The sequence below is a fragment of the Hippoglossus hippoglossus genome, chromosome 1 (assembly GCF_009819705.1).
Source record: "Hippoglossus hippoglossus isolate fHipHip1 chromosome 1, fHipHip1.pri, whole genome shotgun sequence".
Classification (NCBI taxonomy): domain Eukaryota; kingdom Metazoa; phylum Chordata; class Actinopteri; order Pleuronectiformes; family Pleuronectidae; genus Hippoglossus; species Hippoglossus hippoglossus.
Genome location: NC_047151.1, coordinates 23,354,253 through 23,376,872, shown reverse-complemented (window position 1 = coordinate 23,376,872; position 22,620 = coordinate 23,354,253). Strand labels below are relative to the sequence as shown.

General features: G+C 44.0%; 1 protein-coding gene and 1 long non-coding RNA gene across 12 annotated transcripts in view; one reads left to right on the top strand and one right to left on the bottom strand.

Annotated features, from left to right (window-relative positions):
• Positions 1 to 427: 427 nt before the first annotated feature.
• On the bottom strand, positions 428 to 21,599 carry LOC117762721. The gene is made up of 3 exons (XR_004614063.1): positions 21,586 to 21,599; positions 18,019 to 18,021; positions 428 to 511 (listed from the first exon to the last, which is right to left on the bottom strand). It is a non-coding gene; the product is annotated as an uncharacterized LOC117762721 (long non-coding RNA).
• Positions 7,362 to 22,620, top strand: part of fat1a (FAT atypical cadherin 1a) — a 78,326-nt gene continuing 63,067 nt past the window's right edge. For 10 of the 11 annotated variants that reach the window (XR_004614029.1, XR_004614034.1, XM_034586942.1 and 7 more), the window contains exons 1-2: positions 9,833 to 9,986; positions 11,537 to 14,826. Coding sequence is in view for 9 of the 11 variants with exons in the window: in XM_034586942.1 (XP_034442833.1) it covers positions 11,541 to 14,826 (3,286 nt within the window). In the remaining 2 variants the exon portion in view is untranslated. Of the gene's footprint in view, positions 7,771 to 9,832; positions 9,987 to 11,536; positions 14,827 to 22,620 lie in introns of those variants that run through there. The other variant, XM_034586715.1, reaches the window with a different exon arrangement.

Here is a 22,620-nt window from a genome sequence, read left to right as displayed (position 1 = left end):
GCAGCCCACTCCCAGCATGTCCTGAGGGCAGATTATTTGCCACCGAAGCACTTTGCTATTTTCCTGCTGAGAGTCTGTGTGGAGAGAGCTCACAGTGTCAGCTTCATGCACATAATGTACCATGAGGATACATCTTTAATGTCTCGTGAATGTTACTAATTCTGGGGGAACAAAATAATTTAGGGAGCTAATGATATGCTCCTTGGCCGTGGAAATGCTGGGTGAGGTGTAGGTAAGCGGGGTTAGCTGCTAATGCTGCTTACCTCAGAGTAGAAAAACACTATTTAATATATTATTCTTAACTAAAATACCCCCCTCAAATATATTTAAATGCTGAGGCCACATCCATACTACATTACCGCTTGCTACGGATACTACTCCGGTGTTTTTGAGCCACTAAAACTGAGAAGTTTGGAAACAATGTTGGCCTTGTTTTAGTTTGAAAACTCCAGCACAGCGTTTTAATCTGGAACCAAAACGAAGATGTTTGGAAAGATGACGTAGACGCTGACTGGGTCCTTTTGGGTCCTTTTGGGTCATGATGCAGCTGATTCCTCAGGCTCCCATCACATGACCCCCCTTCCGGAAGAAAACAACCGGCATTGCAGCCTGAGTATCTCTCCTTCTGAGCCTCGTGCACAATCGTGCATTCTCGCGAAGAATGTGAAGCAATCCAAAGCTCGACGCGCCAACTTACAGGTCCTCAGCTATGACTGGATAAGTGCTGTTCAGGGGGGAGATGATTAGCTAGTGGTTGATTTACCATGAAAGAGGTGATCCATAGTTTTGGTTTTCCCGTGACGACGACCTGGGGATTCGCAGATTGCTGGAACAGGACACCAATAATTACACGCGTCTAATTTGTCCCTCTTGTGAAACAGGATCCGGTTTGAACGCGGCCGGTCGTCTGTTTGCCGCAGATGTGATTACACAAAATATTGTCTGCAGGCGAGGACCGAGCACCCATTCTCTGCGGTGACTGTGCCAAGGATGTACACACACAGCTTTAGCACTTAGTCACACAAATGTTCCCATGTTTTGTACACAAGACGGGGAGAGAGAGAGAACGAGGGAAACTTAGGTCCTTTTGGGTTCTTTTATTCCCTCCCTGGAGTGATATGACATCCCCCAGATCTGAGGATTAGGGAGCAGCGTGACGCCCTCAGGGCCTTCCCTACACTGTCGAAATCTGAGGCGCGATATGGCTCCTATTAGATAAGCAAATGTGTCTGTAAATACATGCTTGAATGCCGAAAGGACGATGATGGGCTTGTTTTTGTGTGAAGCAGACGGAGGCAGTGTCTTGCGGAGCCCGGATGAATAAGCTGCGTAGTTCTTAATGGTTTCATTTTATTTGCAATTTTCTATTTTTCAAAGCATCAGCTTGTTCAAGGGAGGATGTGGGCTGGGTGACAGTGAAAGGCGACATCATCCTCAGGGGTTCAAAGCTCTCCCAATCCTCTGTATCGCACTGTCTCAAAGCCCAGAGCTGCAAATGAACATGCAGCACAGGGTGACTGTTGTTCTGAGTGGATTGTTGACATGTAAAACTGTCCTTGCAAAAAGCTGAATATTTCTTACTGAGGCGTCTGTGTCTTGCTGATACATACAAATTCACAACTTTCTATATGGCAATGAGAAATTATCTGGGCTCCCGGGGTGGGAGATGAGTAATGTGTGTTAACATGAAGTGGAGCACCGCATCATGTTAATGTGCAACAACAAAAAGATGGAGGTCTCTCCACAAACACGAGCCTCCATTACAAGGCTTTACTAATCCATCCATGCAAATCCATGTCCAAAATGCGCCTTTTGTGTATAATCCCGACACAATTTCTGTGGGATTAGGATTTAGCGAGGAAAGAAAAAAAATGACTGGAATACAGTACATCAAAAATATCAGTCAGTGTTTTATTCAGATTGTTGTTTATCCCCCACCGCCTTTATATATTACATCACATCAGAGAGCTGGCCACTCACAAGCCAAATGAGGTCTACTTGAACCAAACTGTGTGTGGATATCTGCTCATGAGCAACAAAAAAACAGATATAGTGCAGCACCACAGAGTTAGTCTGTATGTGCAAGCAGATGAAATGGCTCTATCCTATATCACAACAATGTGTTCTACTTCGATCTGCAGCTTTGTGTTTGCACTGACACCACTCGGGCTGCGCTGCATACGGGTGAGCAGTCGTGATATGTTTGGAACACTTCAAAGATATCATCTCCCTGAAGCCACCTACTCCACCGACCAATCAATCAACACTTCAGAGTCCAGACTGTGAAGGAGAGGAGCCGAGGTGATTCGACTCTCAGAAAAAAAGAAAATATCAGTTTCAATGCATCTGAGCAACATGATAAAACGAGACCAATGACAGTGTGTTCTGCGATAAGCTTAATGGAATAGCTTGATTTTTACGCTCCTTCACTGAACAGCCGGTCGCTACATGTTGAAATGTATCTCGCTTTTTCTTTCGTCGATTAAAGATGTAGCTTATCTTAGCTGAGCTTAGAGGCTGAAAACCATAGATGTGAACTGTGTCTCAATTCGGGGGCCGCTTCCTTTGGAGGCTGCGTTTGAAGACAGATCGTTTCACAATTCGAAGGCTCCATAAGCGTTCGTCCACCTCCGAGCGATAAAGGCTCCACTGGGTGGAGTACTCAACGTCACAGCGAACGGTACACGTTAGAAAATCGTCTTTTCTGCGTTTTTAATCAGCTCTCTCGCTAGGTGACAGCTGTAAGAGTGGTGACAAGCTGGTGATGTAATAGGAAAACCCGACTGTCTCATTTCGGTTTGACTGACGTCGGCTGCCTAGACCGGGTCCTCCGGAGGATGCAGCCCCTGAATTGAGACACAGCTTGAATATAAAGATGGAGGATGAATCTCTGCCTCCTCCCACAATCCAGAAATATAGAACGGTGCCATCTTGTGTCGATGACGTCAGTTGAGACACAAACACACAAACTTATCAGAATCCCTTATCAGATAAGAACTACCTAAAATCACCGAAACCAATTTATTTGAATTTTATTTTTAGTTTGGTCCATGCCCCATCTGCTAACATGGAGGAGGCAGGAGGCAGGGTTTATGACCATAACGCTATGTTGTTGTCTATCTTTATATACAATCTAAAGGGAAAACTACAGCAACTATTAGCAACTTTAAAGCTGACTAATTAACACAAACTGTTGAGATGTATGAATGTGGGAAAAGCCAAGTGAGGATGACATAAGGATCCACACGGCGGTGCATGTAATTTTAGTTCACGGCATTCTGTAGTTTCTCAGATGCTAAAAATAAATAGTTCATTCAGATTTCTTAAAATATCAAAAGGTCTCAGCTTCTGAGAGGCAGCGCTGCAGTGGTTGGCAATTTGTTGTGGAATATTGAGAGAAATCCAAAGGAGTGTTTTTTGTTTTTTTTCTCCACAAACACAGATCAAATACATGTTGCATTGAGTCACAGAAGCTAATAGAGCAGAGACTATAGTCTGGGTGGGATTTCATGTTTTGGGCTCCTTTAATAATCTCCGTCATCGCTGCTCTTTCTTCTTCTCCAGTGACTATGGATGGACTTTGTTCTCGGGGCTACCGAGGCGAACAGCTTGTTTACAACACGTGATGAATCCACTTCTGTGATCCACCTGGGGGACGTCTTCAGGGACAGCCGTCTTATTTGGCTTATGAACCAGTGCATAACAAAGGGCTTCGGTAATGCAACGCAGTCAGAGTCAAATATAGAGTTTATGAGCGGGGAAAGGAGGGGCTATTGATCCCCCCGAGGATACGGCAAGTTTTCATAATCGCTTGGAACGCGGAGAGAAACACAGATAAATAATGCAGTAATGTTAACTCTCCAAACAGGTTGCTCCAGCGGTAGCACAGTCTCTTCTTGTGTCATTTCTTTGCAGGGGGGGGGGGGCGGTAATTACGGAAGCTTCTACAACCAAGGGGCTTTGCTAAGATAATCTCCTGCTTTGCTTGAGGCAGCAGAAGACTTTATTTTCAGAGCGCAGCAGTTTGTCTCCTGCTGCAGGGGAAATGTCAATTGTTTATTATTATTTCCCGTAGATTTCTTATGTTATTTTCTATAAAAAGAAATCCCCCCCGCCCCCCCTGCCAAAACAGTGTCAGTTACATTGTCGACAAAAAGAATAAAGCCCCAAACTCTTAGTTTTTGTGTCGCGTGTTATTCGGCGATAATGTATTCTCTTTTTTGCACAAAGGCACATCCCATGACACCAGCTCAGAGAGGGTCAGTGTCTTTACTTGAGGACACTTCAGCGGGGTAGATATTGAATTATTCTAGTCTCCTTTACAGTTAAGCTCTGCCTTGGGAATCAGATTCTACACTGATTGGGTGGTGCATGGGAGAAACAGATACCTGGGTGCTCTGCTGCTGCAGGCGCACCACAAATCATCTGTATCTTCTCCGGATCTCTATCCAGTTTCAGGTTGCAGGGGGAACATACAGCTTAAGACATTAGTCATGGGGGGAAAAAAGGGAAGTAACTCACTCAGCATGCCGGTCCACGCCTGTTACGAACATCTCTCAACAACAGGAGGACAATCTTTGGGCGGATTAGGATGATTTTTAAGAGGAAATTGAGCCTGCAGTGTGGGACATGGGAGAAAATATGTGGCACTCTATCAAAAGGAGGCATCTCGACTTGAACACTGAATTTCCTGGCTCTATTACACACCAGCGCGGCACATGATGCAGTGGCTGATGGGTCAGGCATCAAGCTATCTCACTGCATGCAGTCAGTGACATAAAAAAAGAAAATCAGTCTCCAACCACAGGTCTCCTGCGTGAAAAATATTTCCCTCCTCAGCAGAACTCGGCAAGTTACTTGAAAAGTGTAATCAATTAATCATTACATGTTACATTCCATTAGCTATAGCTCCTTTGAGGGGGCTGGAGCCAATCCAAGCTGACATCGGGCAGCTGGGTACACTGTGGGTATCACAGGGCCAATGTGACATCCTGACCTCTGGAGGATGTCCGCAGAATTGGACCTGGACTCTGGAGCCTTTCACACATGAAGCACCGGAAGATTCTTAGCTCAGATTTTCTATGTGTGCTGTACCGCCTTTTCATCCTTAGATGTTTTTATTCTTTTATTTTTTTTTCAGTTTTGCATCTGTCACATCATCAACACACCCACTCACTCGCACTGAATCCTCCTGAGAATGTCTGGAGGTTCTCTGGAGTTCAGTGCATGTCTGAAAGCAGCTATATAGCTAAATATTAACACCTACAGGCAATTTAGAGTCTCCGATTAACCTCACCTGCGTGTCTTCGGACTGTGGAATGATGTTGGAGTAGCCTACCTGCACATAACCCGCACAGGGAGGGGGGGGAACAAACTCTATACAGAAATGCCATAGCAGGTTAACAGAGACCACTTTGCCACCATCATTACATTTTCGTCCATTGAAAAAGTTGGGTAATTATGCAACTAAACTAATGACTTGTACCTGAAGCCCATTCGTGGATGTAAGCTTAGCATTGGGTAATCGTTCGGGTCTGTCAACTGAAAGCAAAGAGACCAAACTGATATCAACCATACAATGAATATGAAGACGAACGACATGACAGATCCCCAGAAGTTAAGACACCTGGGTGCAGTATAGGTCAGAGGTCCTGTCTCCTCCATGTTAGCAGATGGGACATGGGTCAAACTGAAAAGCCAAACTATACAATACATTTTTCTCAAACTGTATTTTGGTTCTAGTCGCTATTCTTTCCGTATGTTTGGTTCTAACTAGTTATATAGTCATAATTGCCCACAGGCTGAGTCAACGGCTGTTCCATCCTAGCGGTTCCATCCCCTGATCGCTGTAGCTCCCAATGCAAGATTGCAGCATCCGTATATGGGATATTTTACCTTCATTTCTGGATAGTGGTGCAAGTCCATGGTTAGCAAATGTTTATCTGCAATAAAGATGTATATAATTCCAATTTCAGCAGTGATTTGCTGCCCAACACTGCACTTTAAAGCCTCCTGATTTCAAGTTTGTATTTAATTACTTCTACGGAGATGATTTAACTAGTTATTAAGGGGCTGGAGGGGCTCGCCAAGGCAAACACTATACACATCCATCAGGTCTATAACACACAAGGACCTGACCCCCAGCAGCCAGGACTGCAAACACTTGGTGAGATCAAAGCGGTGGAACCAGCCCTGGGCATCACCTGACCTGAATTCAATTAAAGCTTTACAGGCAGATCAGAGGAGAAGCTACGAGAGAGCACGAGGAAAAAAGAAGAAGGGAAAAAAAAGCTGTTCCAGTTACCGAACACTGTCTAAGACAAAACTGAGAGCGAGACAGAGGAGAGACCAGGAGAGGACAGAGAGATGAAACACTACACACTTGCTCTCTGACACACAAGCTCAATCTTTCTCACCCTCCCTCCTTCCCTTCTGCACACACACACACACACACACACACACACACGCACATCCACACACACACACACACACACACACACACCAAGCCCATAGGTCTCATTCGTTTACTCAGCCTGTGGGCAAATGTGACTTTAATGAGCCGGTGCTGAATGGACATTAGGCAGAGATTCTCACGCTGGACTCCTGGCTCCGGCAGCCCTTTCCGCTGTGGCATTTTTTGGCAGTCACTTCACAGCGCGGTGTCAAGTTTAGTTGTTAACCACATGTTCGTATAGAGCTGAATGAAGACACTTGCTTCTCTGGTTTTCAAGGACATTTAGCTAAATATGATCACTATTGAAACTAGGTGGTGGTGCAATGGCATATATCATATCACCTCATGAGTTGAGAAGATTATATGAACAAAAAAAATGTTGTGTGTTGGTTGTATTTAGGGCAGAACAAACACAGCCACACTGCCGGAAACACACTGAGCTGTGCATGCAGGGAATGAGGGAAGAATCCATGGCGTCACAGCCTCCTCTCAGACTGAAGGTGTCAGATCCGGTGTGTGTGTGTGTGTGTGTGTGTGTGTGTGTGTGTGTGTGTGTGTGTGTGTGTGTGTGTCTTCAAGGACATCTCACATGCTCCTACTTTCAAGCTTTGTGGCTTTTTTGGGGGATGAATTTCATGTGCTTTTTGATGTAGATAGTAAATATAAAAAATGACCATGTAATTAAATGTTTTAATGGCTGTTGCTTTAAAGGCATGAATTAAACTAGGCCTTAAGGAAACTCTGTGGTTAAAATTCTAGTTTTAATTGATGCTTTAGATTATGCGAGGTTCAGTTAGTTGTAAACGCAGAAATCCATAAACCAAACATACAGGCTTACAAGCTGAATCACTTTCTCCATCAGATGTGGATGTGACTTCCTCTCACTCCGCCCCCTCAGTAGCACTTCTCGGAACGGCGGAGCTGTAGCCTGGTAAATCACGACTTAGGCGCTTCTCCAGTATTTTTAACTTCATGGTGTGCGCTCCCGTGAGGACGAGGTTGCGATATTTCCCGACATCACCTGAAGGCAGCGGCAGTATGCACCTCCACCTGAGCCGCCGGGAGGTGGAGGAGAGGAGCGAGGCGAACCGCAGCCCCCACGCGTGATGCCTCTCGGGCGGATGATCGCAGAGCGAAACGCTCTGAGACTGTGAGAGGTTGAAGAGGAGCAGAGTCACACATTGACTCAAACAGAAGCCACGCGGATCTTGGAGATGAGCGCAAACCGCATATACCAACCAACGCCAAGATCTATGTGAAGTGGGGGGGGGGGGGGAGTTTCTGGAGCGACCGCCGGCGATCGTCCAGCTGGTCTGGTGAGTAAAATTAGAAAACGTGGACTCGTGGATTTGTCTTCTACATGAGGTCGGAATGACTCTAGAAAACTTTACGCGCAAGTCAAGGGGTCTTTTACAGGGCGTTCACGCAAAAACAAATGCGCGTTTCTTTCTGTGTGACTTGTGCCAAATGCGCAATTACGCACGCTCGGCGCAGCCACACGCTCGCAGAAGGCAGGAGCTGTTTAGGTGCAAGTTGACAAGTTGTCAAGCTGCATGCAGCGCAGGCTTATTTTCTGCAGGCGCGCACCAGCTGGATGACTGCAGTCAGTCCGGGAAAGAGCAGTGAGACAGCGCCATCAATCGCATAGCAGCCATACTCCTCAGCGCCTGTGGAGGGGAGGTAGTGCAGAGCTTTGATGGCTGTGTGTGTGTGTGTGTGTGTGTGTGTGTGTGTGTGTGTGTGTGTGTGTGTGTGTGTGTGTGTGTGTGTGTGTGATGGGATCAGCGCCTTCATGGCGACTGTACCTCCTCCATCATCAGTCACCCTGTGCCAATGCCAACAAACACAGATCCACTGGGTGCTACATTTCCAGCCAAACCCCAGGCTCTTTAAAAAAAACCACACACAATATCATTAGTTAGAATAATGAGAAGAAGATAATCCCACAGAATTGCTACTTAAACACATAAAATACAAAAACAAGCCAGTGAGGAAGTATTATTAGCCTATTTATCATCATCGGGGGGGCGGCGCAGGTGCCCTGAACTGTGATTTCATTTGCAAAACAGAGTTAATCCACCTTTTCACCAAGGATGACAACAACATTTTGGTGTGAATTCACAGGTCATTTGTTTTTTTTCTCCGCACAGCGAGCGTTAATTATTGCCTAATTGAAAATATGTTAATCGTGTCTCTTTGCTTACCATCAGGTAGAGGTCATAGGCAACTAAACCCCCCCCCCCCCCCCTTCCCTTTTTTTCCTCACAAATAGCATGTGGGTTGTTTGTGCTGCAGCTGGAGAGGTGGATATTGGATTAAGGTTAGTCCCATTTGGGCAGGACAAGGTTTTGCTCTTTGCAGTTATATCTCACGTGGCCGAGCCTGAGGAGGAATTTGTTGTAATCTCTTTGAATTTGGGTTATTATAGCGACAAGCAAAGACGATTTAGATGCATGAAATTGAGCTAGAAATCATAGGTCTACAGTCTATGTTTTGTAGAGCAAATATAGCGGCAATAAAACAATACCGATAATTATCACGACAATTAAGTTAGTTTAATCAAAAATGCCATTTTAAGAATATTGTGACATGATTAAATCTCTGCTTGGCTACAAAACAATATCAGTAATTATCATGATATAATTCTAATTAAATAGCATTATAACTAAATTCTGATATAGCCTATCGATTATATGTAGGTAAGTAGAACACGTAATTGATCCAATTCAAATCTCATTTGTGAAATGTTTTGGTGTTTGTCATTCTCTGTTGATAAAGACAAGTTTAAAATCACAACCTTCACTCGAGTGCAAAAATCTGTCTTTCAACTCGAGAGGAATAATAACGTGTCATTTATCACAATCATTATCAGTATTGGTGTATCGTCCAATTTAGTTAGTATAAATCAAAAAAATCATTTTAGGAACCTTTTGACATAAGTAAATCAGTGCTGGTCTACAAAACAATATCAATAATTATCGTGATATAATTTTCATTAACAGCATTATTGCAAAATTCCGATATATAGCCTATCGATATAATTATATAAGTATCACGTTATTGATCGACCTCTGATTTGGAAAATGTTGTCAAAAGACCAAGTTTAAAATCACAACCTTCACTCAGGAGCAAAAAATCTGCCATTAAACTCGAAAGGAAAATGAACGTCACATTTATCGCGATAGTTGTCGGTATTAGCGTATCACCCCAATTTAGATCATGTAATCAAAGCACGCGGCACGGAGCGCGTGCACTGGGTTTCTCCTGCTGCCTGGGCCGGTAAGTAGATCCGGGCGTGCGCAGCGCGGAGAGATACGGCTCCGGTGTGGGAGAGAAAGGGAAGCGGTGGAGGGAGGGATAGAGAGAGAGAGAGAGAGGGAGGGAGAAAGAGAGGCTGCCCGGCGGAGGTGGTGGTTGTAGCTGCCGGAGTAACGGAGAGGAGAGACGCAGCTCCATGTATTACCATGCCGAGATTTGGACTTTATGAACTACATGAAAAACCTCCAAGCCTTTGAGCCCGGCGACAGTAGAGGTACGTGAATTACGCGCTTTTTTTGCGCTGTTTTCCCTGCGTAAAGAAAGCTTGGGCATCTGTGAGGGGAAAAGTTGAAGGAGGTTAGTTCGGCTGCTTAAGCGAGCCGCTGCTGCCGCTGCCGCTGCTGCTGCGTCTTTCTGCGGCTCTAACAGAAGTTTAGCCTCAGCGAATACAAAGCTGTAATGTCGGGTTCGGTTCCACAGCGAGTTTAAACGTGTCCTTTTCGCTCCGGGAGCAGTTTTGACGCTGGTTTGTGTTTGAAAGGTTGATTTTTTTTCTTTTCTTTTCTGGAGCAAACGGCTCCTTCGGCTCGTGAAGTGAATGGCTCCAGTTGGGGGAGGGGGTGAGGAATGAAACGGTCTTAAAGCAGCTAACTTCTTAAAAAGGGATACTTTGTATTTCATCAAAGGAATTCCACCGTCAGAGGGGAAAACGTTAAAGTAGCGAGTTGACAGTATCTTTGTTGTTTTAAGTGCGAAAATAAGATACAAGTTTTTACTTTTGAGTTTGAATTCTTCTCTTCTCTTTTACAATGGTGGTGCTCGAGCAGATGGTGCTTTTGTACCTGCAGGCGACACTTTAGCATTTTAAGGTGAACCGAGCTCCACTCTGTCACTCATTAACCGCACTGATAACCGGACCCTGCTCGGGTCATTCTGACACGCCTAAAGTAAATAATGTGGCTTTTTTATTGTACGTATACACACACACAGCTCCAGACATGGCAACGTCCTGCTTTTATTTGTCTTTGTATGGACTCCCTACCCCCCCGCCCCCCCACACACACACTGAGCCCTGCGATGTTATAAAAGCTGCTGTAAAAGAATGAACGTGCAGTTTTAAAGCAGGTTTCTTAGTCATCTCCCCGGTGATGGTTGCTCCATGAGATTGCAAAGATCCCCCAGTGTGTTTCTTTTTTAAACACGGCTGATTAATTCACTGCTGCAGAAAAAGTCCAGTGCGGTTGCAAGTTGTTGAAATGCAAAAAGTTGCCGCTGCATGTGCACATTTCATTAAATTGTTGAACCCATCGTGGGCGATAAGGAATCTAAATTTATTGCATTTCCATGGAAGAGAAAAGGGAAAGCAGATCCTTAAATGTGCGCTCTCATGTTAAAACGACTTTTTTATCAACAGGGAAATTAAAGATTAATGTGTTTTCATAAGGCCACCTCTTCCTCTGAGCTTATTAAGCTGATGTTTGGAATAAATGAGGCACTGCTGCTATGAAATGCACATAGTTGCCATATGGCATTGTGCAGACATGGGGAGCAGCGCAGACTTACAGTACATCTTGTCACCTGACCGACTCCTCTGCCTCATCCTGTCCACATGGAGCCTATTTAGCCATTTATCAGCACCAGCCATCGCATGTCATGACATTTAAAATGTGGGGCAGTGCACAATGTAATAAAGGAGTAAGGTATGCTGCATTAAATCTGACCAGGTTGCTCACGCGGGGAGCAAAAAAAAGACTGAATGTTGAAGTTAATTATAATTCTTTGTATGATCATGACATTTACAATTATATTTTTGTGTCTTTCCAGGTGGATGTGTGAAGATCACGGTACGATAATGGGGAAGCACTTGGTTTCACTGCTTGCGCTGCTCCTGCAGCTGCTCTGTGGTTGCGCAGGGAACCAAAGGATGGTGAGGGCTGCCTCCATGCAATTCACCCACTCAGTTTACAACGCCACCATATACGAGAACTCTGCTGCTAAGACTTATTTGGAGAGTCATGTCAAGATGGGGATCTATATCACAGACCCAGCCTGGGAGGTACGGTACAAAATCATCTCTGGAGACAATGAGAACTTATTCAAGGCTGAGGACTACCTGTTGGGAGACTACAGTTTTTTGCGAATAAGGACCAAAGGAGGCAGCACGTCCATTCTGAACCGGGAGGTTAAAGACCACTACATCCTGACTGTCAAAGCTGCAGACAGGAACACCAATATAGAGTGTCGCACTAGAGTTTTGGTGCAGGTACTAGACACCAATGATCTGAGGCCTCTCTTCTCACCAACATCCTACAGCATCTCTCTGCCGGAGAACACGGCCATACGCACGAGTGTGGCCAAGGTCACAGCGACTGATGCCGACATCGGTACGAATGGAGAGTACTACTATAGTTTCCGAGAGTGGACGGACATGTTTGCAGTTCATCCTACAAGCGGCGTGGTGACACTGACTGGCAAGCTAGACTACTCTGAGACGAAGCTGTACGATTTGGAGATCCTGGCGGTGGACAGAGGGATGAAGCTTTACGGCAGCAGCGGCTTCAGCAGCATGGCGAGACTTACAGTGAGGGTGGAGCAGGCCAATGAGCATGCCCCTGTCATCACTGCAGTAACCCTAGCCCCCTCTGATACAGACCATGACCCAACCTATGCTATTGTCACAGTGGAGGACAATGACCAGGGACCAAATGGAGAGATAGCGTCTTTGAGTATTGTTGCTGGCGACCCTCTTCAGCAGTTTAAGGCTGTAAGAAGCAGCCCCGGGAGCAAAGAGTACAAAATCAAAGCAGTCAAAGACGTGGACTGGGACAGCCAGCCTTTTGGATACAACCTCACTCTACAGGCAAAGGACAAAGGCAGCCCCCCTCAATTCTCATCGGCTAAATTGGTGCATGTCACGTCTGCACAATTCAAAGTGGGCCCTACTATATTTGAAATGGCAGTTTACAGAGTCAATCTGAGTGAATTTGCCCCTCTTCATACACCTGTCACTATGGTAACAGCAGTGCCAAAGTACCCACAGATAAAATATGCTTTTAGACACAAATCTGACAAGAACAGATTCACTATCAATCCAGATACCGGCTTAATCAGCACAACTGGACCGATCAATGCTGACGTTGCCCCCCGATTTGAGCTGGATGTGATCACAAGTGACACAAAAGCTGCAACAAAAGTCATCGTTGACGTGATTGATGTGAACAACAATGCACCTGAGTTCCAGCAGACGTCTTACAATGCCATTGTGGATGAGAATGTACCCATAGGGACCAGTGTGGTAACTGTTAAAGCCACTGATGTAGACAGAGGTGAGAATGGCTATGTAACCTACAGCATTACCAATGCCAGCCCTCAACCATTTGTCATCGACTACTTCTCTGGTGTCATCAGTACCTCAGAAGTCCTAAATTATGAGCTCATGCCCAGGATTTACAATCTCCGAGTCAGGGCATCGGATTGGGGATCCCCTTTCCGCAGAGAGGTGGAGGCATCAGTCAAAATAACATTAAACAACCTGAATGACAACAAGCCCCTCTTTGAAAATGTAGACTGTGAAGTGACTGTGCCGAGAGACCACGGTGTAGGAGAGCAGATAACAACAGTGTCTGCCATAGATGCTGACGAGCTGCAGCTTGTACGGTACAAAATGAAAGGTGGGAATGATCTTGATCTGTTCGAACTTAACCCGAGCTCTGGCATGCTGTCACTGAAGCACACGCTGAGCGAGGGAGAGGCAGCTAAAGTGTCCTTTCATAGTTTACAAATCATCGCGACTGACGGAGAACACGAGACTCAGCCAATGCTCATGAACATAACTGTTATCACGGCTCGCAAGCCCGTCCAGTTGAAGTGTGTCGAAACTGGCGTGGCCACCATGTTGGCTGAAAAGCTACTTCAGGGCAGCAAAATCCACACTCAACCTGAGACGGATGACAACTTCATGGATGTTCACTCAGTCAACAGGTACACTCCTCAGTTTGCAGAATCCTTCCCCAGTGTAATTGAAGTTAAGGAGGACCTCCCTGTCGGGGCTCGGATTGTCCATTTAAGTGCCACAGACTCAGACAGTGGCTTCAATGGGAAACTAGTGTACGTTATCTCAGGGGGAGACACTGAGAGCCATTTCATAGTAGATATGGAAACTGGTTGGCTTTTGGTTTATTCTCCTCTCGACAGGGAAACAACAGACCATTATACCCTCAACGTTACAGTTTACGATCTCGGCATTCCACAGAAATCCTCATCACGCCTCCTGGATGTTAAGATTCTCGACGCCAACGATAATAGCCCCCAATTTTTGCAAGATTCCTACTCTGTTGAAATAAGCGAGAGCACACCTGTTGGGACAGAAATTATCCAGGTGGACTCGACAGACAAGGATCAAGGAGATAATGGAGTTGTTGAGTATTCGATTTTTGGAGGCACAGATGATTTTGCGATCAATAAAGACACTGGTGTGGTGACTGTGATGAAGCCGCTGGATCGGGAGCTCCATCCAGGTTATGTCTTGAAGATTACAGCACATGACCAGGCAGTGAATGAGCCACAGCTAGTGTCCACTGTGGCGCTTAAAATCACTTTGGAAGACGTGAATGATAATCCGCCTAAATTTGTCCCCCCTAATTACCGCGTGAAGGTGAGGGAAGACCTTCCCACCGGTACCATAGTCATGTGGCTGGAGGCTCACGACCCAGATATTGGACCTTCCAGTCAGGTACGATACAGCCTCATTGACAACGTAGACGGGCATTTCGAAGTCGACAAACTCAGTGGTGCTGTGCGGATTGTCCAAAACCTCGATTACGAAACAAAACAGGTGTACAACCTGACGGCAAAGGCTAAAGACAAAGGGAAGCCCATATCCTTGTCATCAACCTGCTTCATCGAGGTGGATGTGGTGGACGTGAATGAGAATCTGTACAGACCTGCGTTCCGGTCATTTGTGGAGAAGGGATTTATAAAAGAGGATGCTCTCGTTGGGACTTCGGTGATGACTGTGACAGCTGAGGACGAAGACGGGGGACGAGATGGAGAGATCCGATACTCCATACGAGATGGATCCGGCCTGGGGATATTTACCATCGATGAGGAAACCGGTGAGTCTCTTTTCTCTGTGTCACCGCAGAGCTCTGTGAGCTTGTGTTAATTTCTGAAATAAGTTTGCATCAGCATTGGAGTGATTTGCATAAGGAAAGTCTAATGCAGCCAGGGTTTATTCAGTCATGTCACGCTGTGGAACAATGAGCAGTCTTCCAGGAGACGGGTAAGGTTCCTGATTCCAGTCATATTTCTTCTTTGGGAGAATTGACGGCAGGAACAGATGGAGCAGCTGTCTCTCAGACCTGTGTGGACATTCCTGAGTTACTGTTGTGGTCCTAAGGAGATTGTGGGAGTGAGCTCACCCTCTTTTCCCCCAGTCGAGCTCTCGCTGTGTAAATACACACACTCCCTCTGAAAACAGTTTAAATGTATAAAACGGGTAAATCTGTTACACCTAAGAATATAATATTCTAATGGCTTTTATAACAGAATATTGCAGTGACGGTAAGAACTTGCTTGTGAGCTCCTTATTTATGCAGCTGAAAGTATGTTAATAATTGCTCAGCTGCCCTGAATGATTGTAACAGCTGACTCAAATTAGTTCAAAATAATCAGTCTGGAATTTCAGGAGTTTCAACCCAAAAACCAAACAATCACCTGATTTGAATGTTTCGGACGTGCCGCCCCCCCCTTTCTAACTTAGTAACCACATTCTCAGACGGCTTAATGTGATCTTTTCTTTCTTTTTAAAATAAAATTTCCCTCTGCATTATACATGTTTAATGTCTAAATCAGGCTGTGCATTTTAATGCATAATGCATTGATTTCTCTTGGCACATGTAATCTCAAAGGTTCTCATCTGCATAAAAAGTTGGAAGTGCAGCTTCTTAGTCTGCTGCTTACTTTTGCAGTTGTTAAACTGGTGTATATAGTTTTTAGTCGAGTGTTTCCTAAAGAAGAATCTGAATTATTTAGTAAGTTGACAGGAAATCACCTCAGTGAACCTGTTGGGAAATAGCCTACTTTCTTTTGCATGTTAAATTTAGCGTGAGGAGATGAGCCTTTATGAAGGGTACATCCTCTGTGGCTGTGTGTCAGCTGTGAGGTGTTTATATGCCGTAGAGCTTGTACGTCTGATCTCAATAAAATTAGATGCTGGGCTATCAAAAGCTTCAACTAGTGACTGTGATGGCTTCATGCAAGACTTGCTGTTCGGCATAGTTTTTTCCTCTCAATGTCCTGAATTGAATGTCAACGGGTGTTCTGATCAGGATTCTTGGGGCCGATCACAGATTGTTTAAAGTAATATTGGCAGATACAGATCACCGATCACAGGGCCTCTGTCTTGGGTGATCCAAGTGACCACTTATGATCTGATTTCTCTTCCTCGCTCTATATGCAAACAAACACTACAGGGTTGAATCCTACTCAGAATTTGGTCAGTAAATGTCAATTATTACTGTAAAATTCTTTTTTCAATTCAGCGCCACATTAAACTCCTGTATCAGCCTGGGTCTGTGTCACATGTTTCTCCTGCGCTGTCAGCAGCTGCAGGAGTGATGCTGTGCAGGGTTTTTATAACTGAACTATATGAGCAGGACCCACTTAAACCTTCTCTGACTGAGTGGAAATTTGACGTTTTCACATCACAGATAAATGACGATGAAAGGCGTTAATACCGGAGAAAGGAGAAATGTGCGTCCTGCTCGTCGCACCACACAGCAGTTTCTCTTCGCTCAACAACTCTGAAAAGTGCACGATTTTAAAGGGAGTCTAGTGATATTGCGGAACACAAACATCTGCTGCTTGTGAGCACCCTTAAAATGTACTACAAGTAAAATTTTGCAATGTACAGTGCAGATTTATGATGGACTGCTGTTCTGCTGTGTTACAAGCGTGCCAGCGACTGTCTAACTCCAAATCCTGTGTAGGTTACGGAGTCAGGGACTCGGGGTTTGATCTTCTACTTAATCCCAGAGGCCTACATTAAGTGATTATCAGAGGTGCAATGATAGGATTGTCCTGGGTTGGGTCCTGTTATTATGGATTACATCTGAGGTCAGTAGACAACTAAATACAGCCAAGGTGGTAATGCCCCTCCTATGATTTCACTAGATGAAGGGTGTGGTTTTTTCAGCTACCAAATGCATTTAGAATATTACGCTCCTCAAAGGAAAATATAAGCACGGGTGCACACCCGCTGTGTACTCGATGCTGCAGCTGCATGTTGTGAATCTTAACCAGAATGTTTTAATATGGTTTAAAATTAGAAAACGCATGAAAAAGTGGAGTAAGGAAAAATGCCAGGAGCCACGCACCTTCAGTTGAGGAATTTGCTTTTCACAGTGGGAACCGGGAAGGAGTGGAGCCTTTTCCTGTTTTACTTGACGCTTGTAATTCAAAACCCTCGCACATGTGTTTGTCAAGAATACACCAGTCGCTCGCACAGCCCTAATCTGTGCTGTAGTGTCTTGTTTCTTCTATTACCACAATATGAATCACTATCCTTTCAGCCATTCCTCTTATAGTGGCGTTCACAATAACACAGAAACAACAATGCTACTTTGTGGGGAACAAAGTGTTGATGTGGAGAGCGTTGCACTCTGTGGTTGCTGGTGCAAGAAGACAGAGACTGATTTTCATAGAGTAGGTGTATCTAACGAATGCATTTCAGAGCTTGCCATGCTCGCTACCCACTTAACTGCCAAACCTTGCACACAACAGACAAGTATTCGTTTTTTGTTTGGGAGACATTATGCGATTATATTTAAAAAATGGTGTGCACGATCGCTGTTGGTGTCGTTTTAATTTACCTGAATTTAAGTCAAAGAAATGTTTAAATGCAAGCCACGTCCTTGTTTTCTCCAGATATGGCTGCTTTCTCTTGTCAGACGGCTCAGTGGGTCCATGGCAACTGTTTGCCCAGACATTCTCTTTGTTATTAAAAGCTCTTTGCTCACTGGCTCATTGCCATCTCAATTTAAACTCGCTCTTATCGAGACTCTTTGCTGGGCCCCTGCCCCGTGCTGTAGACCAAATTTACCATTCCTCACTGCAATCTGATAATTTGTAAACAGTCATACGATTTCTGGAAGATAACTCTGAGCAATTTAACCAAGTCTTGATAGAGCAGAAAGTTTCCAAGTGTTTTTTTTTTTTTTACATGTTCGCCAACTTTGCATTTCAGCAGAAACAAAGCAAGTTGCTTTCTAAAGCAATTCCAGCATTAGCGCTGAGCCCTTTCTAACCAACTTTTTAGAAATGTATTCACATCACACAGTTACCCAGAAGAGTTCCTGCCGTATGCACCACCATTTTGTTCTTGGGAGGGAGCATAGCTTCACTTGTGAGGACTTGTATGCCATAAGTGGCTCGCTACCGGTGTTTTACACATTGGGGTTGTGGAGGTCAACTGATATAGGTTTTCAAGGCTTATGCTAATTTTGAAGAGGTGTCAAATAGCAAACAGAGTGACATGTTATTTTTTTTATCATTTACCATTTCCTTTTAGGTAGAGCTTTGTAGCCTGTGATATAAAACTATTGAAAACCGTGTGAAAAGATGCTGGTACTCGTTGGCTAACTAGAAGTTGGTAAACTAACAGTATGGCTGTGGTGTAAATCCAAAAGAGCAATGCTGAGAATATGTGGGTCAGTAGAGGAGAAAGCTGTGAGGATTATAAAGACCACTTATAGTGGTATTCATGTGAAAAACACATGGAGATCAGATTCCACTGCGAGTCACAACAGACCTGCAACAAAACAATGCTTATCATGATATAACTACGCCTGGATGACATCAAACCTGCCACAAATCACCTCAGGAAGGAAAATCAACAGTTCTTTGTTTTCATTACCAATGAGTAACCGTCTTCGGTCTGGAGTGACTAAGACAGATTGTGTAAACCAGGAAGCTGGACCAGCTCATTCCAGATTCCAGGATCCAGTGATGTTACGATTAAAAGGTCCCAAGTTTAAACTGAAGGATTTGGGAATCAGTAGTTTTGTCCATTTGTCCAAACGAAAATCAAATTTTGTTATGTAGTTAAAGGATCAGGGAAAGGGATGATGGGTTCTGCTTGATTGAAGATGCATTTAGAGTAAAGGCAATTTTATTACACTGGCCTATTTCCTGATACACATCCATGTACATTCTTCAGTGATAGAAATGTTAGGACATCAATCAATATGAGTGAATATCAACCAATATAGGTCACAGGAAAATTAATTTGTTCTTCTTTACCTGGAAGGAAACAATAACCTGTGTTTCCCACACATTAATTAACTTGTGGCGGCTCAACACAATATCACCATTGACCGCCACGTATTGATTTTTCTATTTTTGACCATTTCCAACGGGTAAAGTCTTATTAGAACAGCGTGCAGCGCATTGAATCATGCAGATGGTATGGAGCTAGAGACACACACCTGTATACTGTCGTGTTCTTTTTTCCTTAGGTAGAGATGGTAGAGTCGGTCTGGTTCAAAAAAGTATTTATTTAGAAGCAATGAACAGCTACTACATACAGTGCCTTGCATAAGTATTCACCCCCTTTGGACTTTTCTACATTTTGTCATGGTATAACCACAGATTAAAATTTATTTCATCGTGAGTTTATGTAATGGACCAACACAAAATAGTGCATCATTTGGAAGTGGGGGGAAATATTACATGGATTTCACAATTATTTACAAATAAAAATCTGAAAAGTGTTGAGTGCATATGTATTCACCCCCTTTACTGTGAAACCCCTAACAAAGATCTGGTGCGACCAATTGCATTCACAAGTCACATTTGCTAGTCACATAATTAGTAAATAGGGTCCACCTGTCTGCAATTTAATCTCAGTATAAATACACCTGTTCTGTGACGGACTCAGAGTTTGTTGGAGATCATTACTGAACAAACAGCATCATGAAGACCAAGGAGCTCACCAAACAGGTCAGGGATAAAGTTGTGGAGAAATATGAAGCAGGGTTAGGTTATAAAAAAATATCCAGAGCTTTGAACATCTCTCTGAGCACCATAAAATCCATCATAAGAAAATGGAAAGAATATGGCACAACCGCAAACCTACCAAGAGGAGGCCGTCCACCCAAACTGAAGAGTCGGACAAGGAGAAAATTAATCAGAGAAGCAACCAGGAGGCCCATGGTTACTCTGGAGGAGTTGCAGAGATCCACAGCTGAGGTGGGAGAATCTGTCCACAGGACAACTATTAGTCATCTACTCCACAAATCTGGCCTTTATGGAAGAGTGGCAAGAAGAAAGCCATTGTTGAAAGGGATCCATAAAAAATCCCGTTTGGAGTTTGCCAGAAGCCATGTGGGAGACACAGCAAACATGTGGAAGAAGGTGCTCTGGTCAGATGAGACCAAAATTGAACTTTTTGGCCTCAATGCAAAACGCTATGTGTGGCGAAAACCCAACACTGCCCATCACCCTGAGCACACCATCCCAACAGTGAAATATGGTGGTGGTAGCATCATGCTGTGGGGATGCTTCTCTTCAGCAGGTACAGGGAAACTGGTCAGAATAGAGGGAAAGATGGATGGAGCCAAATACAGGGAAATCCTTGAAGAAAATCTGATGCAGTCTGCAAAAGACTTGAGACTGGGGCGGAGGTTCATCTTCCAGCAGGACAATGACCCTAAACATACAGCCAGAGCTACAAAGGAATGGTTTGGATTAAAGAATGTTAATGTCTTAAAATGGCCCAGTCAAAGCCCAGACCTCAATCCAATAGAGAATCTATGGCAAGACTTGAAGATTGCGGTTCACAGACGGTCTCCATCCAATCTGACTGAGCTTCATCTTTTTTGCCAAGAAGAATGGACAAACCTTTCCATCTCTAGATGTGCAAAGCTGGTAGAGACATACCCCAAAAGACTTGCAGCTGTAATTGCAGCGAAAGGGGGTTCTACCAAGTATTGACACAGGGGGGTGAATACTTATGCACCCAACAGATGTCAACTTTTTTGTTCTCATTATTGTTTGTGTCACAATAAAATTTATTTTGCACCTCCAAAGTACTATGCATGTTTTGTTGATCAAACGGGAAAAAGTTTATTTAAGTCTATTTGAATTCCAGTTAGTAACAGTACATAATGGGAAAAAGTCCAAGGGGGGTGAATACTTATGCAAGGCACTGTAGCTATGGGCACTCAACGTACAACCCGCAAGCCGCCTAATACCGCCAGGGAAGTCAAGAGTCGCCCTGAGCGGACGATGGGTGCAATATTTATAATAATAGGTAGAACTTTTCTAGACAAAACAACGCCTTTCCTATCTGTCCTTCAGACCCCAGTGTCCACTGCTTGAATTCTTTCTAAGGGTATGTCACAGTTTTTTAAGAAAACAGTGCATTCATGTATGTGTGATGTTTGAAATAAAGCTAATGGAGTTTATGCTGTAATATAGTAAGTTAGGTATGAGAACAAGTTAAAGTACAGTGTATTGTATGCCACAGACACACACACACAACCATCAACTTCAAGATTAAAACCAGCCAGCAACGGCTACTATCAGTCACTATCTGAAGGCCGCACATTTTCCCACATATTCAGCCCAAACTGCCCCTGCCCCCACCCCTGTCTAACATACTGCACTTGTTTAGAGTTCAGTTTCATTGCCATCTTCACAGACACATATTCAAAGAAAAACATAGATTTTAGTCTTTAACAATATTCAAAGGAAAACATAGATTTTAGTCTTAACAATACACAACTGTTGAAGGCAAGTTGTTCCTCAGTTTGAAATGAAATCATCCAGTACACAAGGTGACCAGAGCCGAGTGTATTCAGTCGAGATGGGACACAGATGCTGATTGTATAATGTATGCGCTGCCCTTTCTTGCTGGGTAATGGTATGCATTGCCCTTTCAGTTGGAGCCGTTTGCTGCCAGCACTGCGAAAGCTTTCTTTGTGAAGGCAAATTAAACAGTTTGATGCAAAATGACAAAGTCCTATTAGCTTGTTTTTAAGAATTCCACAGAAATTGTGCCTGTCACTCCTTCACTTCTCCTCACATCTCTTATTAAAGTAAACAGACTCTTTAAAGAAAGGAAAAGATGAATTCTAGTTTAGTCCGTCTTTTGTTATCAGTGATTTGCGATAGCCGAGGAACCCGGCCGCCTTCTGTCCCTAATTCCCATTCAGTCTATATGTCACAGATAAAAGTGGGACTGCAAAGTGGCACATGATTCCAAATAGTCTTTGCTCGAGCGCTGTTACTGTGGAGACGGGTCCAGGAATGTGCAGCGGGACAAAGTTGATTGTAGGTTGCTAAATGAAAAACACACTTTCCCTCGTTAAAAGTATGTTGGTCTCTCAGTCCATTAAATCTTTTAAAAGAAACTTGAGGCTGCCTTGTGCAGAAGACGTGCTTCATTGTGTGTTAATTCATGTCATGCTCTCATGAATTAGATTAATACTATTTCCACTCTTGCTGATGGCACTACTTACTTAGATTTAAATTTATTAAATTTGATTTATTTAGTAAAATACAATGCTCCAAACTATCTCATAATTAGCAGCCAGTGTTAAATACTTGATTAAAGCTACTGTGGTTAACCACGTTGCAAATTTGTCTGGATGCTGGTATGAATAGTCCTAATGCGTAAACATTTTCGGGTGTTGTGCTGTATATCCGTCCCTATTGAGATGTGTGTTAGCCTAGCTTAGCATATACTGTAGACTGGAAATGGTGGTAGACAAACTGTGTTCCCCTCTTTCCAGTCTTATGTTAACTGGCTGCTGGTTGAGGCTTCATATTTAGCAGATATATCAGTCTTCTCGAGCCCTTGGCATTAAAACCAGTTGTTGCATTTTCCAACAACACCAACATTACAT